General features: G+C 39.2%; 1 protein-coding gene across 3 annotated transcripts; it reads right to left on the reverse strand.

Annotated features, from left to right (window-relative positions):
- Positions 1-32: 32 nt before the first annotated feature.
- RB195_011820 (uncharacterized protein) lies at positions 33-9,119 on the reverse strand (the record flags this gene model as incomplete). Of its 3 annotated transcripts, XM_064193399.1 has the most annotated exons (9): positions 65-168; positions 742-858; positions 1,120-1,252; positions 1,378-1,450; positions 3,747-3,848; positions 4,637-4,787; positions 5,057-5,069; positions 8,722-8,766; positions 9,069-9,119. In XM_064193399.1, 9 exons carry the CDS (start codon positions 9,117-9,119, stop codon positions 65-67), a joined length of 789 nt encoding a protein of 262 aa, XP_064050981.1. The 3 variants fall into 3 exon arrangements, with proteins under 3 accessions (XP_064050980.1, XP_064050981.1, XP_064050982.1); XM_064193397.1 differs by lacking the exons at positions 3,747-3,848; positions 4,637-4,787; positions 5,057-5,069; positions 8,722-8,766; positions 9,069-9,119 and adding exons at positions 33-35; positions 2,262-2,389 and having other exon boundaries at positions 83-168; XM_064193398.1 differs by lacking the exons at positions 65-168; positions 742-858; positions 1,120-1,252; ... (1 more) ...; positions 8,722-8,766; positions 9,069-9,119 and adding an exon at positions 3,663-3,669 and having other exon boundaries at positions 4,637-4,809; positions 5,057-5,167.
- Between the last annotated feature and the right edge of the window lie 4,395 nt (positions 9,120-13,514).

Here is a 13,514-nt window from a genome sequence, read left to right on the forward strand (position 1 = left end):
CAGAACAGCAGCGGTTGTAATCGGAAATTAAGTTACTTTTAATCATTCAATAAAATTTGGATAATTAAGAAATTTGTACTACCTTGAGCAGAGCTGCTCTCTCCGATAGCGTTTTCCTATCAATTTCGGCACCGCTCACGCATCGAATCAGTTCGTCACCGTGTTTTTCTTTAAAACGTAGTTTGTAAATTTCATTGCATTTTAGGAGACCCAAAAATCATATATGCTAAAATTATCAGAGCCGCTTATGTAAGTTAAGCAGAAGAGGTTTTATACAGTTGTAACCAAGTAATATAATCGATTCTCATTCCTCCTACGACAACTTAATCAATGTACTATGAGCTGCTAAATCAATTCCTCCAACTCCACCTATTAATGTTGAAAAAGAGCAGAAAACAAGCGGTTTTCAACAAAAAATTACCTAATGATGTCTTTAACCTCACTTCTACTTCCATATATTGAACAAAGAAAGGAAAGAAATTTCTGGAGAAACTAATCAAATAAGACAAACATCACGCGTGGAAGTATATATCTGTGAATATGCACGTCGCCACAAAAATTTGTGTGGGAAAATATAACTAGTACAGTATGACAAATATAAACACAAACATGGACGTTTTTATGCCCATGAAGAGGATCAATCCAGAATTTGAATGGGAGTAGCTCCACCCCGGCCATAGATAAAAAAATCAATATATGGAAAAGAGTTCAAGCGAATTATTGGATCTCCAAATTACTAACCTAATATCCGTGCAGCTGTTTGTAGATCTTCGAGTTTTCTGAGCAATTCTTTATGAGTTCTTTGTAGAACAGAAACCCGTGATTCACCAGGACCAAGATGTGCTTCTTCATCCTCGTCTAAAATAAATCAGTGTTTATGTGCAAGTTTTGCCACCTATACGATAGTTCAATAGTTAAACGTTAGACGCTAATCTAATTTTCCGCATCAAATGAATAATTCCCACAATTTTCTTCTTCTTCAACCGTTTTTCCACGCTAAGCACATAGTCAATGTTCAAACAGAATCATTTTGCAATTCTCATAAAGCGAGGAAAAACCATCAAATTGTGTTTTCCGAAAAACTAGAAAGGTAGACGATTAAAACGTTAGAAATCTCACCGCTCTCAGCTTGTTTGATAGCCTTATGCCGCGAATACTCCAAGGCACTGAGCCATTTTTGACGATCAACATCATTTCCTGCTTTCAAGTGGAAAGTTTGTGATGATGCTGATATCACTATATTGTTTGTTATCTAAAATACTCTAAATTTAAACTAAAGATTGAAAAAAAGACAAAATGAGTAGGGAAGCTATTATATGGAATGAAGTGGCAGGCTGATAGCAGTACGTCATAGAAAAGCAACTATGTATATTCCACCTTATCAGATAGGATGCGCGCTTCTTGAAGATTGATACTTCCTCGGCACGACTGTCCAACCTCGCTCGGGTTTCTAAAAAAAAGGAAATACGCTCGTATCATTCAAATAAAACAGTAAACAAGCTTATGAAAAAGGATTTGTGTAGGTCCTTTTTTGAAACAATGCTATGTTCTCTTTGTTCGAGTTGACACAACTCGCTACAACATGTTTGAAATGAAACGTATGATTTGATCGAGCTCACTTGTATGGTCGTAGAAAAGTTTATTAAATTTATATAGTAGAGAAGTCCAATCTGAGCAAAGACAAGTGCCACTTATTTATCGGAAATGAGATCGTTAATAAAAGTACTTAAACCAAAATATGTCCTTGAAAAATATTCACAAGCCATTAACTATGCGAACTGCAAGTGATTCCTGGACGTTTTGATAGCATTTATCAGCTGATTAAAAAAAAACTTTAAACAGAGCAATTTCTTTGGATCGACAACGTTAGCTCAACTATCAGTATCGATCCAGGAATTTTCCAAATAAAAATTCTAAATTCCTTTTGTGAACATCAATTGGACAATATCGGTTGATCGATTGTAAATACAGAGAATTTAAGTCTGCAAAAACTGTAACTTAAAAGCAAGTAGTAAAGAAATAGCTAAGAACGATAAAAAACAAAAGAACGAAAGATTGTACGAAGATGAATGGGCTGCTTGCTGATAAGACAAATTAGCTGCAGCTACCACCGTTGAGGATAGTAATAAAAGAAGAAGAAAGAAGAAGTAGCAGGAACCGAGAACTAAACATGGAATTCTTGCTTTATTAAGGGAACAAAAAAATTCATCCCCGATATAAGTTAGGTGAGAACAGGAAATAGGAATACGTTCAAGACTTACTTATAACCTCCAACAGACTCATACACGTCCGCGTCCACGCTACTCTTGCGAGCCCTTCTTGACATAGGAAGGTAACATGCTGTGAAACGTTTACGAGCTTTACGAAGACGACCGCGTAGGTTTGCCATGTCGATCGCTTGTTGCAGTGCGTATTCTTATCACTCAATGCTTCTCGACGCTCGCGTCGAGAAAACGCGACAAAAAACCAGCGCGTTCACCACAGTTTACGTAGATGACGATAGCAATGTCGATATTCTGAATTATGACGACAGAATATCGATCCATATGGTGACTAACATCGAAATTAATGGAAAAAGCGATGATGAATGGTGTTGAATCAGCGAAAAAGTATAAGTCGCGTGTGTGTCCAATATAGATAACAATGAATCGATGAAGAAACAGCTGGACGAATCGAATGTGAAATCGACGATTATAATCTGATCGGGTTTTGTTTGAACACACACATCGACAACAACGAGGAGCGAGAGATCGGGGCGCAGTGGACGCAGCGCAAGCAGCGGCGGCCATATCGCTGCTTCGCTGTCTGCTTCGCACCACAACCTGTTTCAGATCGACGCAATGCCAGCAATCGAGAACACGCTAAGCTATGTGCTGATTTATTAGAAAAAAAAAGGATGGACAAAAGCAGAAACAATTGATTGCAGTGTTCATAGGTGAAAGTTCAAAGATTATAGCCGCCAGAAGGTCCATCGTAAATCGCAATGCCTGCGACAATGGGTCCTTTATCATTCAACGAAGGCGTTTAGAAATACTGCCTAGAAACTCACTCCCAATGCGAAGCATGATAAGCATAAGAGATCTGATGAAGAAGGAAGTGGATTTGCAGCCCGGATAAGGACGGATATGTGATTACCCACTCATCTTATCAAACCTTTTTGATCTCAACGAAATTTAGAGACAAAAAATAAACAAGACTTCCATCACCCTAAACCTAGTTATGTAGCATTTAGCGAGAAAAAATAAATATATGGGGAGAATAAAGTAATAAATAGAATGAATATCCAATACAACATTATTCTAGCCACAACTGGCGCAATATAAACAGGTCCTTCCACTCATTTGATAACTTTGTTGCAGTTTTTTTCTTGAACTTGTTACAAAAAGAAGTAAGAAGCTTGCTCCGAAAAAAAAACTCAGTAAAATCTACGGAATGTAACTATTCAACTTGATGAAAGAAAGATTTAGTGGAAAGCATTTGCAGACCTACATCATTGCAGAATCTACTCAGATTCAAAGCAAGTGCAAAATAGACAATATTCTCAACAACAAAAAAAATCAACAGCGTCGACTGAACTGAATGAGCGAATGACTTCGATTTAGTGCAGTTTAATAATGAAAAAATAAAGTTGAGGGTGTAATTTCGGTTTTTCAATCATTGCATTAAGATCTTAATTTTACGTAACCCTTATTAACTCAGAAAAGAAGCCATTCATTTCCTTTCACAAGAAGCTTTCACATCCTTACCTGTAGTAACTTAGCACACCAGCTGAGTCAAGCACAAACCATCGTTGGCGATATCCTTTAATGTAGTTAGTCCATTTGTTAAGCCATCCTGATTTCTCTTCGCTGAAAGTTGGACTGTAGCAGTTTTTGTTAAAATATTCCAAAATATAATGTAAAACAACAAAGTAACAGTGTATACAAATGCCGCTATTGAAATAGTTATGTAAATCTTGTCATGGGAAACCGCCAAACAAAAGAGGAGATTATTGAATGGGAACCGCATTGCCACGTATGAGCCAAAAATTCAAGAACACGAAAATGGAAAGTGAGCAAGCTGGAGTTCCAACAAATTTTCGGACACGCAATAAAGAGCTGAAGATCTCCAGATAGGGATATTTGTGAAGATGTTAGTAAGCGATTTGACTTACAATGCATATAAAGTCAATGGATTAAAAAAACCTGCAGTTCACAAATTTTGAAGTCATAATAGTAATAGCATCAATAAAAGGTAGGCGGTTTTCGAAACGGAGGATTTCATTATCCCTAAATAATGACGCATTCGCAAGCTTTTTCTGAGCTGAACGCGCTAGAAAGAACCTAAAAATGAAGTCAGTCTAGCACCTCCAAAAGATTTTGCCCCCTGTAATTTCTGCGCTATTTCCTTTTTGTTGAAGCAATGTTTGAAAAGATAGCAAAATTGATCGTTCTAGTCATGTACAAGCGTCCTAAGCGAGAGATTAGTATTTTTTTTTTGGTATGTCATTGTCCATGTTTCGCCTGTGTACATAATGGACAGATACGAGGATATTTTCCCGAATAGGAACTACCGTAAGAACCTTTCAAGGTGTCAGCGAGACAATTTACAATACAGTATAGTCAGAAACAATTCAAACAATAGTCGTAAAACTCACACAGCGTTTTCCTGCAAGGCTAGCGATGACCCTGATCCACCACGAGTAGATGTGGACATTGTAATTGCTTCAGCGTTTCCCTGCTTGTTGTTGCGGTCCCGTCGTTTTCGAAAGAATCGTTTACGCGCAGATTTTGCGACCGACCATGTTCCTGCAACCATCGCAGCACACGACTAAACGGCAGTCTGATCGATACACCGGCAGGCAGTATCCGAGGTGAGAGGTGTCTGTGACGGACGACGCTCGGCGTACGTCCGATAGGAACACTAGCTGAGAGGTGGAAACGAAAGATGATGACACTAAGGGTGGGAGAGTCGCGACGAAGCAATGATAGTGACGAGTTTGATTGCGCTACTGATGGTGACAAAAACATTGCGCTATGTCCACTAAGTGTTCGTATCGAGGAAGTTTCGAACAAACCTGCACTTTTAATCTGCGAGCATTGGAAACGATATGATGATCACACTGTGACGACACTGTGGTCGCCACAGCTGATGAGTGGGCGTCGTCCAAAATTAGAGCGTTTGTCATGTGTCGCAGAAAAACAACAGCGTTGAGCTGATAAGATGCTGACTAGTAATATAGTTTGTATGTGGAAGTTGACAAATCACAACTTAACGGAGTCAAAGGACCAGCATCGCTCAGGTACACGAAATCTTTTCAAGGTCTCAAAATTAGTTCAAATCTAGCAAGATTTCGTGGTGTAGTTTCGTTTCTTAAGAACCAGCTCCAGAATTTGCTTCGCAGAAGAAAAAAAACTAATCTGGATTCGCATCTGACTGCATGACTTAGTACTTAGATTTATAAATTAAGAGAAAAAAAATAACCTAAGATTAGTTTGAAAAGAAGTAATCTTGTTAGATAACCAAAGTTTAAAAATGCTTTTAAAAAATACTGATATCCAAACTCACTTTTGTTGAAGAAATCCCAATCCCCTTCAGTTAGTGAAGAAAAAGGTGAAGTCTTTGAATCACGGTTCACATCGTGTTCCGCAAATTAAAAGAAAAAACACTCCAAAATATCAATTAGTGACAACATGGACCTGTTCTCTGCCGAATTCTTGATTAGAACACATATGTATATGTATGTATGCCAGCGATATTGAGAAAACTCGTTCAGGTGGGTTCAGCTCAAAAAAAAAAGAACGGAAATTAACAGAGGAAGCAAAACTGGAGAGAAGAGGGGAAAAAAGCACGAACCGCGGGTAAAACACTGCACATGACAAAACCATCTTATCACACAGTCACCAAGTAAATCTCGAATATTTGGAAACCCAGTTCTTGACTCCAAATCACAAATCTTTTTACATGTTGCAGATTTTCGCAACGAGTGTGTCTCTTACAAAAAAGACAGAGCGTTTTCTGTTCGGATCGCCAATTTGATGTTTAAGATATCTAAAGAGTGAAAATGGATGTTTTAACGGTGTTGATAAAGTCACAAAAGAGTGAGCTGAGCGGGTACCTGCGTACGTGTTGCATAAGATGTCACTCATCTCAGCGGTATACCAACAAATATTTAAAAAAAAAACTCCACAGTAAGCGATTTGATTAAATAAAGGAGTACCACGATTTCGTAAATTTCAGGATAGAAAGGAGGTGATTGCGACTTGTCTTTGCCGTTCTCGAAGATTCGTCCCAATCCACAGTTGAGTATGCTCAAAGGAACGTTTGTAAAGATGGTGTGAGCAGTTCCTGTACTTTCCAAAGTTAAGGGATAACCCCCTAAATGCAACTGGAACTTAATATTACATCTTAGCGGCCGAGAGTGTTGAACCGAATGCGAGCGATGAGGTTGGACAGATTGACAGAGGAAGTATGTGTGTTTGGCGAAAAGAAAGTGCAACGCTTTCACCATGCTGGACACTCGGCATCAACTGTATCCTTATGCAGTTTACTTCGTGATGTCATTTTCACTGCATATACGTCACGGAAATAGGGGACTCATGAATATTCAGTCGGGAAAAAACGAAATGAATTACAATACAGTTGCGTAAGCGGCTACGCTCGAAGATTCGTGGTGGAGATGGCGGTTCGAGTCAGGGTAGCACCGTCGCGAACTGCTACCCATCTTTGCGGTTCGCCATGGTCCCACCTCGATTGCAACAGCTGTCTCCACTGCACCGCTTCATGTGTAGACACTTACGCTTCTTTTCTTTCATCCTCAGGTTTCTAAGCAAATGATAAATCGACAAATTTAAAAGCTCGGGCACGTCGCATTCAAATGGCAGACTGCTAAGCTGATTTTTTTTCCTACGGTTTTACGGTGTCAGCTGACTGCAACGATAATCACAGCAGTGGTAATGTACCGGCTACTAGCAGGAAGATACGAGGAACTTGGGAAGGAAAATGTAAGTTTAGATAAGAAAATTTAAACTGAGACAACTATGAGTAAACAAAATAGTAACGTGTAAACAAACAAAAGAAGCATGAATTCACGCAAACTCACTAAAAGAATTAAAACATGCAACCAGAATAAACTATAAACAATAGCCGAAACATAAACGCTAAAGTTTGTGGCACAACTAATAGTATCACAACAGAAAGGAAGATTATACAAGTCCATCTGACATCAAAACAGTTTGAAACGCTAAAAAAGAAACCACCGTAACACGTGAGATTCAGTGAGACAAATGTTATCTGTGTATTATACAGTACTTTAACTTTAACTTTCATCCATCAATGTTTTAATACGCTTCTATATCATTATACCCAGCGTTGATGTTCATTAATTATCTATTTCCTACCAATTATGTTCAGAAGTACTCATTACTTGGCTGCCCTAGTAGGTGGCATAAACTAAACCAAGAGTTCTAAAAAATGAAGACTTCGCATGTCACACTATTTATGTTTGATTTCTGTAAGGTTTGGCCTCCAGAACCAAAAAAACGTTACTACGCACAGAGACGATTACGTTTTTCCACTAAACTAAAGTGAAAACGGAGATGCCTCGTCAAAGTTAGAGAATGATGACTCGGACACTAAACATCACGCATTTAGCTGTTGTAAAGAAATGACTAAGTGATGTGTCATGGCTAACAAAGCCATTCTTACATTTCTGAACCAATAAATGGCATAAAATGTCTCTTTCGCGAATTATTGGAATTTAATGCAATTTGAACGCTAGATATGAGATAACTGCACAAATAAATGGATCGACAAATGATGACATATAAAACAATCTTTGGCAACGAAAATTACACATTAAAGGAGTACGGTCAATCATTCTGAACTGGATAGAAATAGGACAAATCACTTCCAATAAATAGAATACAAATCACAATCAATAAGCATTATTTTAAAGTAGAGCTATAGTTTGTTATAGTTTATCTACTTCTGTTTCTATTTCTGGCGCCGTAGGAAGATTTCTCGATAGTTATAGTAGGATGACGACCACATGAAGGACGGTGTAGTTGCGCAAGCGGTTGCGCTCGAAGCGACGCGATGGAGAAAATGGTTGGAATCGAGATGGGACCATTGCGAAACAGCACCAGCAAGGAATGGTGTTTGCAAAGTTCTTCGTTCGATGCTCAACGCTACGCTCCTTCGTACCGCTTCAAGCGCAGCCGCTTAAGCAACTGCACCGTGCACACGTCGTTTTCATTCGACTTTATAGTAAGGTCAAAACGACATGAAGCACGTACGTAATTGTGTACGCTCTCGAGGCGCTTCGGTAGAGCGTAGCGGCTAGGAGCGTGGTGAAACCCTTACTGATACCACCCATAACTGCAGTTTGCGACAGTCCCAACTCGGTTCCAACTGCTGGCCCAACCGCGCCGTTTCAAGCGCGTACGCAAATGCACCGCAATTGCACTCGTGATTCATCTCGTATTGGCACGACTATAAATTGTGGAACGTAAGTACGCTACAGTACAAATAAATTATAGAGGTTCAGTACAAAAATGAGACAGATACGCAACATATGCTACAACTATTCTAGGCATATAAAGAACGCAATACATCAGACGTAAGTGGCGCTGCCACGTCAAGGAGAGAATATCATTGTTTACCAATAACATGCTCTAGCTGGGAAGCGTGTGGAGAGCTAAATTAGCGAAATAGCTGCCTGCTGCCGCATAGAAGGCTAACCTCATGTGTTGGCTTGAACCCAAACAAGAAGTCCGCTGGCTGTTTCTAAACGTGGGACAGATTTGAGAACAGAAATTTAGGTTGATCAAGCGATAGCAGCGATGAGGTGGTTAGATACTGCGCGAACGGGCTTTATGGATGCGTCAAAAAAGTTGTAGGAAATACGTAGAAACAGAAGGTAATTCTTGTTTTTTTTTCCTTTAAAGACAATAAATCACTGAACTCTGCTGACTTAGAACAACTCTTAGCTGCTAAAAGTCTATGAGCAATGATGGCGCTCTTGCAGGAACTCAAGACGCATTTATTTACATAAATGGTGAGATTCAACAAAAAAAAAGCAAACGAACCTGGAGTACGAGTTTATAAACAAAATAACCAGACTTCTTAAAATCTAGCATTTGATTTCAAAAAGAGCTCAGGAGTAAAAAAAAATCAGATCTAGTTTGCCATTTTAAACGAAAATGATGAGCGAATAAGAATGCTTGCAAATATTCAATAGTCTCCTCATAGAAACAACAGTCAACACTGACATACTAAAATAAATTGGAATGGAATTAGTACCGAATTACAGAATACATATATATGTACCGTAGCCAGAAGATAACGATGAGAAGCAAAGAAAGGGCGTTGAACGATGAGAAGCAAAGAAAGGGCGTTGCATGCAAGACAAGTCCAGTTATTCCGAAGTTGGTATTCGATACCGGTACATCAAAGTTGTAGTAGAAAATGAGATAATATTGAAGATAAAATTGATAATTAATATTATCTAGTTAAGCATACATCCTATCGTAAAATGGGGGATGTATTGTAAGTCATGTATCACACTTAAAAATAGCACTACTTAGAAAAGTACTCATGCAGATTATCATGAATTATTATTATGAAGAGAGATGAGTTATAATGTGAATAACACCATAACTCACCTCACTAAGCAACGCACAGGATCAAACAACTGTTCGAAGTGATGTACACTGTGTATGTGTAAAAGATATTACTGCGTAAAAACTAACGTCTGCAATGAAACGATTCCATTAACGATACGTTTACTGCTGCAAAGACACTAACTGTAACTGCACAAAAGAATCCTAATAAAAAAGGATAGTGTAGCTGAAATCGAAGCCGCATAAGAACTTTGTTCACTTCCTCGCAAATGATTTGAAGTATGAAATCGGATAGTCCTGTGGAAAGTGCAACAACTATCCCTTGCTACGTGTTAAAGGAACATGCATTTACGATAACAAATGATAAGATAAGAGACATATGATTTAGGCTCTGAATGACACATTTTCAACACCGCAAAGAAGAAAACAACGTCAAGAAGAAGAAAAACCATAACGTAACGAGAATGATGTGGATCTAAGCATAGTGAACGATGTTTTAGGAAGCAGCATTATGCAAAAAGTTATCGTTAACATTTCCAACATAAAAGGATGCCAAAGATTATATTCATTCAGCTGTTGTTAGTGTAAAAATCTTTATTTTATTTTATGCTCCTTTTAGAATCTAGTTATTCCACCAATTTTCATGAGTGATTAGATGAAAAGATCAAGGGAAACGAAGGGCAAGCACACCGAAAACAAAAGGTCTGGTTTTACATTGCTACTACGACGAGATTTAAAAAAAGAATAAAATATAGAGTGCAGCGAAAGCGTACAAAAATTTGGAAGATAGGCGTAATCGCTAGTGAACAAAGGAATTCATCGTTTTAGTTCACTTCACAGGTGCATGATCAGTAGCGTTCATGTGCCTCTACAGCGGACATACCCAACTCTTTCAAGTTCAAATTTGACACAGTTCAATGCGCAAGATTTGTGATATCGAACACAAACGATCGAAATCTGATATTTTTGGCCGAAAACCCGATAACTCAGAATGAAATCTGGGAAGAAATGTTGTTGGGAAGGGAAGGGCTCTTATATCTCTGAGCCCTTCCTCCCTTTTTCTTTTAGTAACTTTAGCCTGGACGTCATAGATCCTCTAAGGCTAGTGCTTAGGTTTTAGGGCGCCGACTAATGTAGTGATTCACTTCCTGAAATAAGAGCGCGGTTGGGAGTCTCTTCCTTCCCGGGAGTAAATCAGCATATGAATAGGGTCAACGTGGCCGAAATATTGTTCGTATCCGCATGTGAGTAGGTTCAACATGCTGGCTGCGAACATAAAGCAGTGAGGAATGATCCAACTTGAGATAGTAGAAATTCATCGAGGGACCTAAGCATGGGTCTACGGGCATAAAGCGATCAGAAATCGCGAAAGCGAATTCTGAAACCGATCCTGAACAGAACTGTCGTTGGTCCTGAACAGAGGGAGAACATCTTCCCGGTCCCTCCAACGTAGCATATCTATGTTTGCAACTATTTCTACACATTGGTAATCGAACGACAAAGAGAGTTACAATCTTATCAGCCATTCCATTCTAACCATAAGCAAACACTTCACATGAAATTGATTCGAAATTCGCTCAATGTTCACTTGAAAGGCATCATCCCACGAATCTGAGGTGGTGCAGATTTTAGGTGTAGTATTCATATTCGTATACGGGGTAGTAGATTATGGAGAAAGGGTGATTCCGTCCATTCCTTCCTAATTGTCGTAAAAAAACGGCCCGGAAGATACGGCTTCGGGCGTTCTGGGCACTATTTCCTACAAGGAGTTCGACTGAAGCGCGTCAGCCTTGTGCGGCGCCGCATCTTCCGGGCCGTTTTTTTAAATGGCAATTAGGAAGAAATGGACGGAATCACCCCCTCTCCATAATTTACTATCCCTTATAATACTCCACTTGAAATTTGCACCGATTCGTGGGACGATGCCTTTAAGTGTGCGCTCACCTTTCTCCTTTCTTGAGGAAATGAGTTTCAAGCGGCGATTGAACAGTCACTTTACACTATTTTCGACTTCGAAATAACTATAATAATCTACACTTGTTAAAAGTTATGTAAATTGAACATCTTCAAAACAAAAGACTTGCATAAGAACGTTCCTCAGACGATTTTTTCAGCAATGATCATCATCCATTTTTCATCTTTTAAAATTATTTTTTCATTACTGTTGAAAAAGAACGTTGTCCTCAAGAAAGCAGATGATTATTTCCTACAGCCGCTTAGACTACTTTCCATTACACTAATGAATTTTTGCGTTTTTTTTTCTACAATTTTCACCCCATCAATCTCACACATCAACTGGTTTCTTTTTTAAACTTTACAGCAGATAATCTCAGTTGAAAGTCAGTGAAAATCAATTTCAGTGAATTAATAGTTTCTGAAGTGATAATCAAGTGCGTCTTCCATGGAGAACGGATATACAATGACCTATCCTTAAGATATGATATGGAAAGCTTAGACGCCAAGAAGGTTAACGAATAAAAGAGTTCCCTATGCCTATCTGGGTGAGTAAAGTGGATCTTTTTGTTCGATTGTCGCAGCGTTCGGATCTCTACACAATCAACACAATGGCGCCGGTGGAGAAACCACCATATGGCATGACGTTAAACAAAATAATCAAAAATAATAATCAAATTTTAGTCAAATTAAAACACAAAGAAAAGAGCCTAGCAGACCTCATTGGAAACTTGAAACATACTCGCTGGAAGGAATATCATGTGACGTCGAAAGAAAATTCCGTAAACAAACATTAATAAGACAGACAAGATCACGACAGACTAATTTGTTTACGCGCAGATTACGTAGCCTAATCTTCAATTGCACTTAATTTGGAAATTTCTTTAAAAAAACGGTAATTTCCAACCATCATTTGAGAAAGAAAAAAATGCTGATGTCACAATGTGATCCGAGAATGAAGGCTTGTTTCGGAACTCAAGGTGTTTGTGTTTGAGGATCCGTAGCAGAGCTAGAAAGGTCCCATTTTCTACTTCAACAGTGACTTTGGTGCACTAACTCAGCTCTTAACGACAGTCCTCGCCCTAGCTCCCTTGATCACGGATGAAAGAGTAAAACCCGACGAAGAGAATTCAATAAGCGAGAAGGGAATCGCTAGTGATAGATGCTGACATAAAATTTAAGAAAAAAAACAAAAACACTGTTTCAAGACGCGAAGAACAATAAAATGTTACGAGGAATGGATCTTAAGGAAAAAAAGGTCAATTCATCTTCGAAGAGATGAAAAAAACCGACTGTCCGACCAAGCAGGACCCAGACCACAAGACTCCGGAGCGGATTTTACTTACATCGTAGATACTGAAACGTTCTCGGGAGAAACTAACTATTCATGGATGGGAATTCCGGGACCATGCAACCATTCGAGGATGCGAGAGATTCCAACGCATGACAGCAGCGCACGAGACGGCCACCTTCAACCATCTACGACCTCACGGCGCGACGTGCACTCTAGCGAGGAGCTCATGGCGGCCAGACGTGCGCGGTGACCGCCGGCGGCCGGCTGCGGTTAGCGTTAGAGCATCGAATCTTCCCGCCGCCGCCGCAGCACCGATGAGTGATTACGAATTCGCGACACTCACACACATACACGCACATACACACACGTACTGGATCTCTTCATTGCTTGATTTATGACTTTTCCTATATCTTGGCGAAATGTTCACGCCACATGTAACTTTCCTCGGACCTCCGTCTTTAATTCAAGCTGTAGTGGTCGTTTCAGTGAATCCTCGACGCGTTTCTAATTGTTGCCGTTAGTTTCGACACTGCTTCATCTGAAAATCAATAAAAATTCCACGCAAGACTCTTTTCTATCCAGTTTGATTACAGCTGACACAGTCAAAAGCTGGGAAATTCCCTCAACTTCTAGTGTTATTAATAATTGGTTGATTTTTTTTGCTT

This window comes from Necator americanus, chromosome III, assembly GCF_031761385.1.
Source record: "Necator americanus strain Aroian chromosome III, whole genome shotgun sequence".
Lineage (NCBI taxonomy): Eukaryota > Metazoa > Nematoda > Chromadorea > Rhabditida > Ancylostomatidae > Necator > Necator americanus.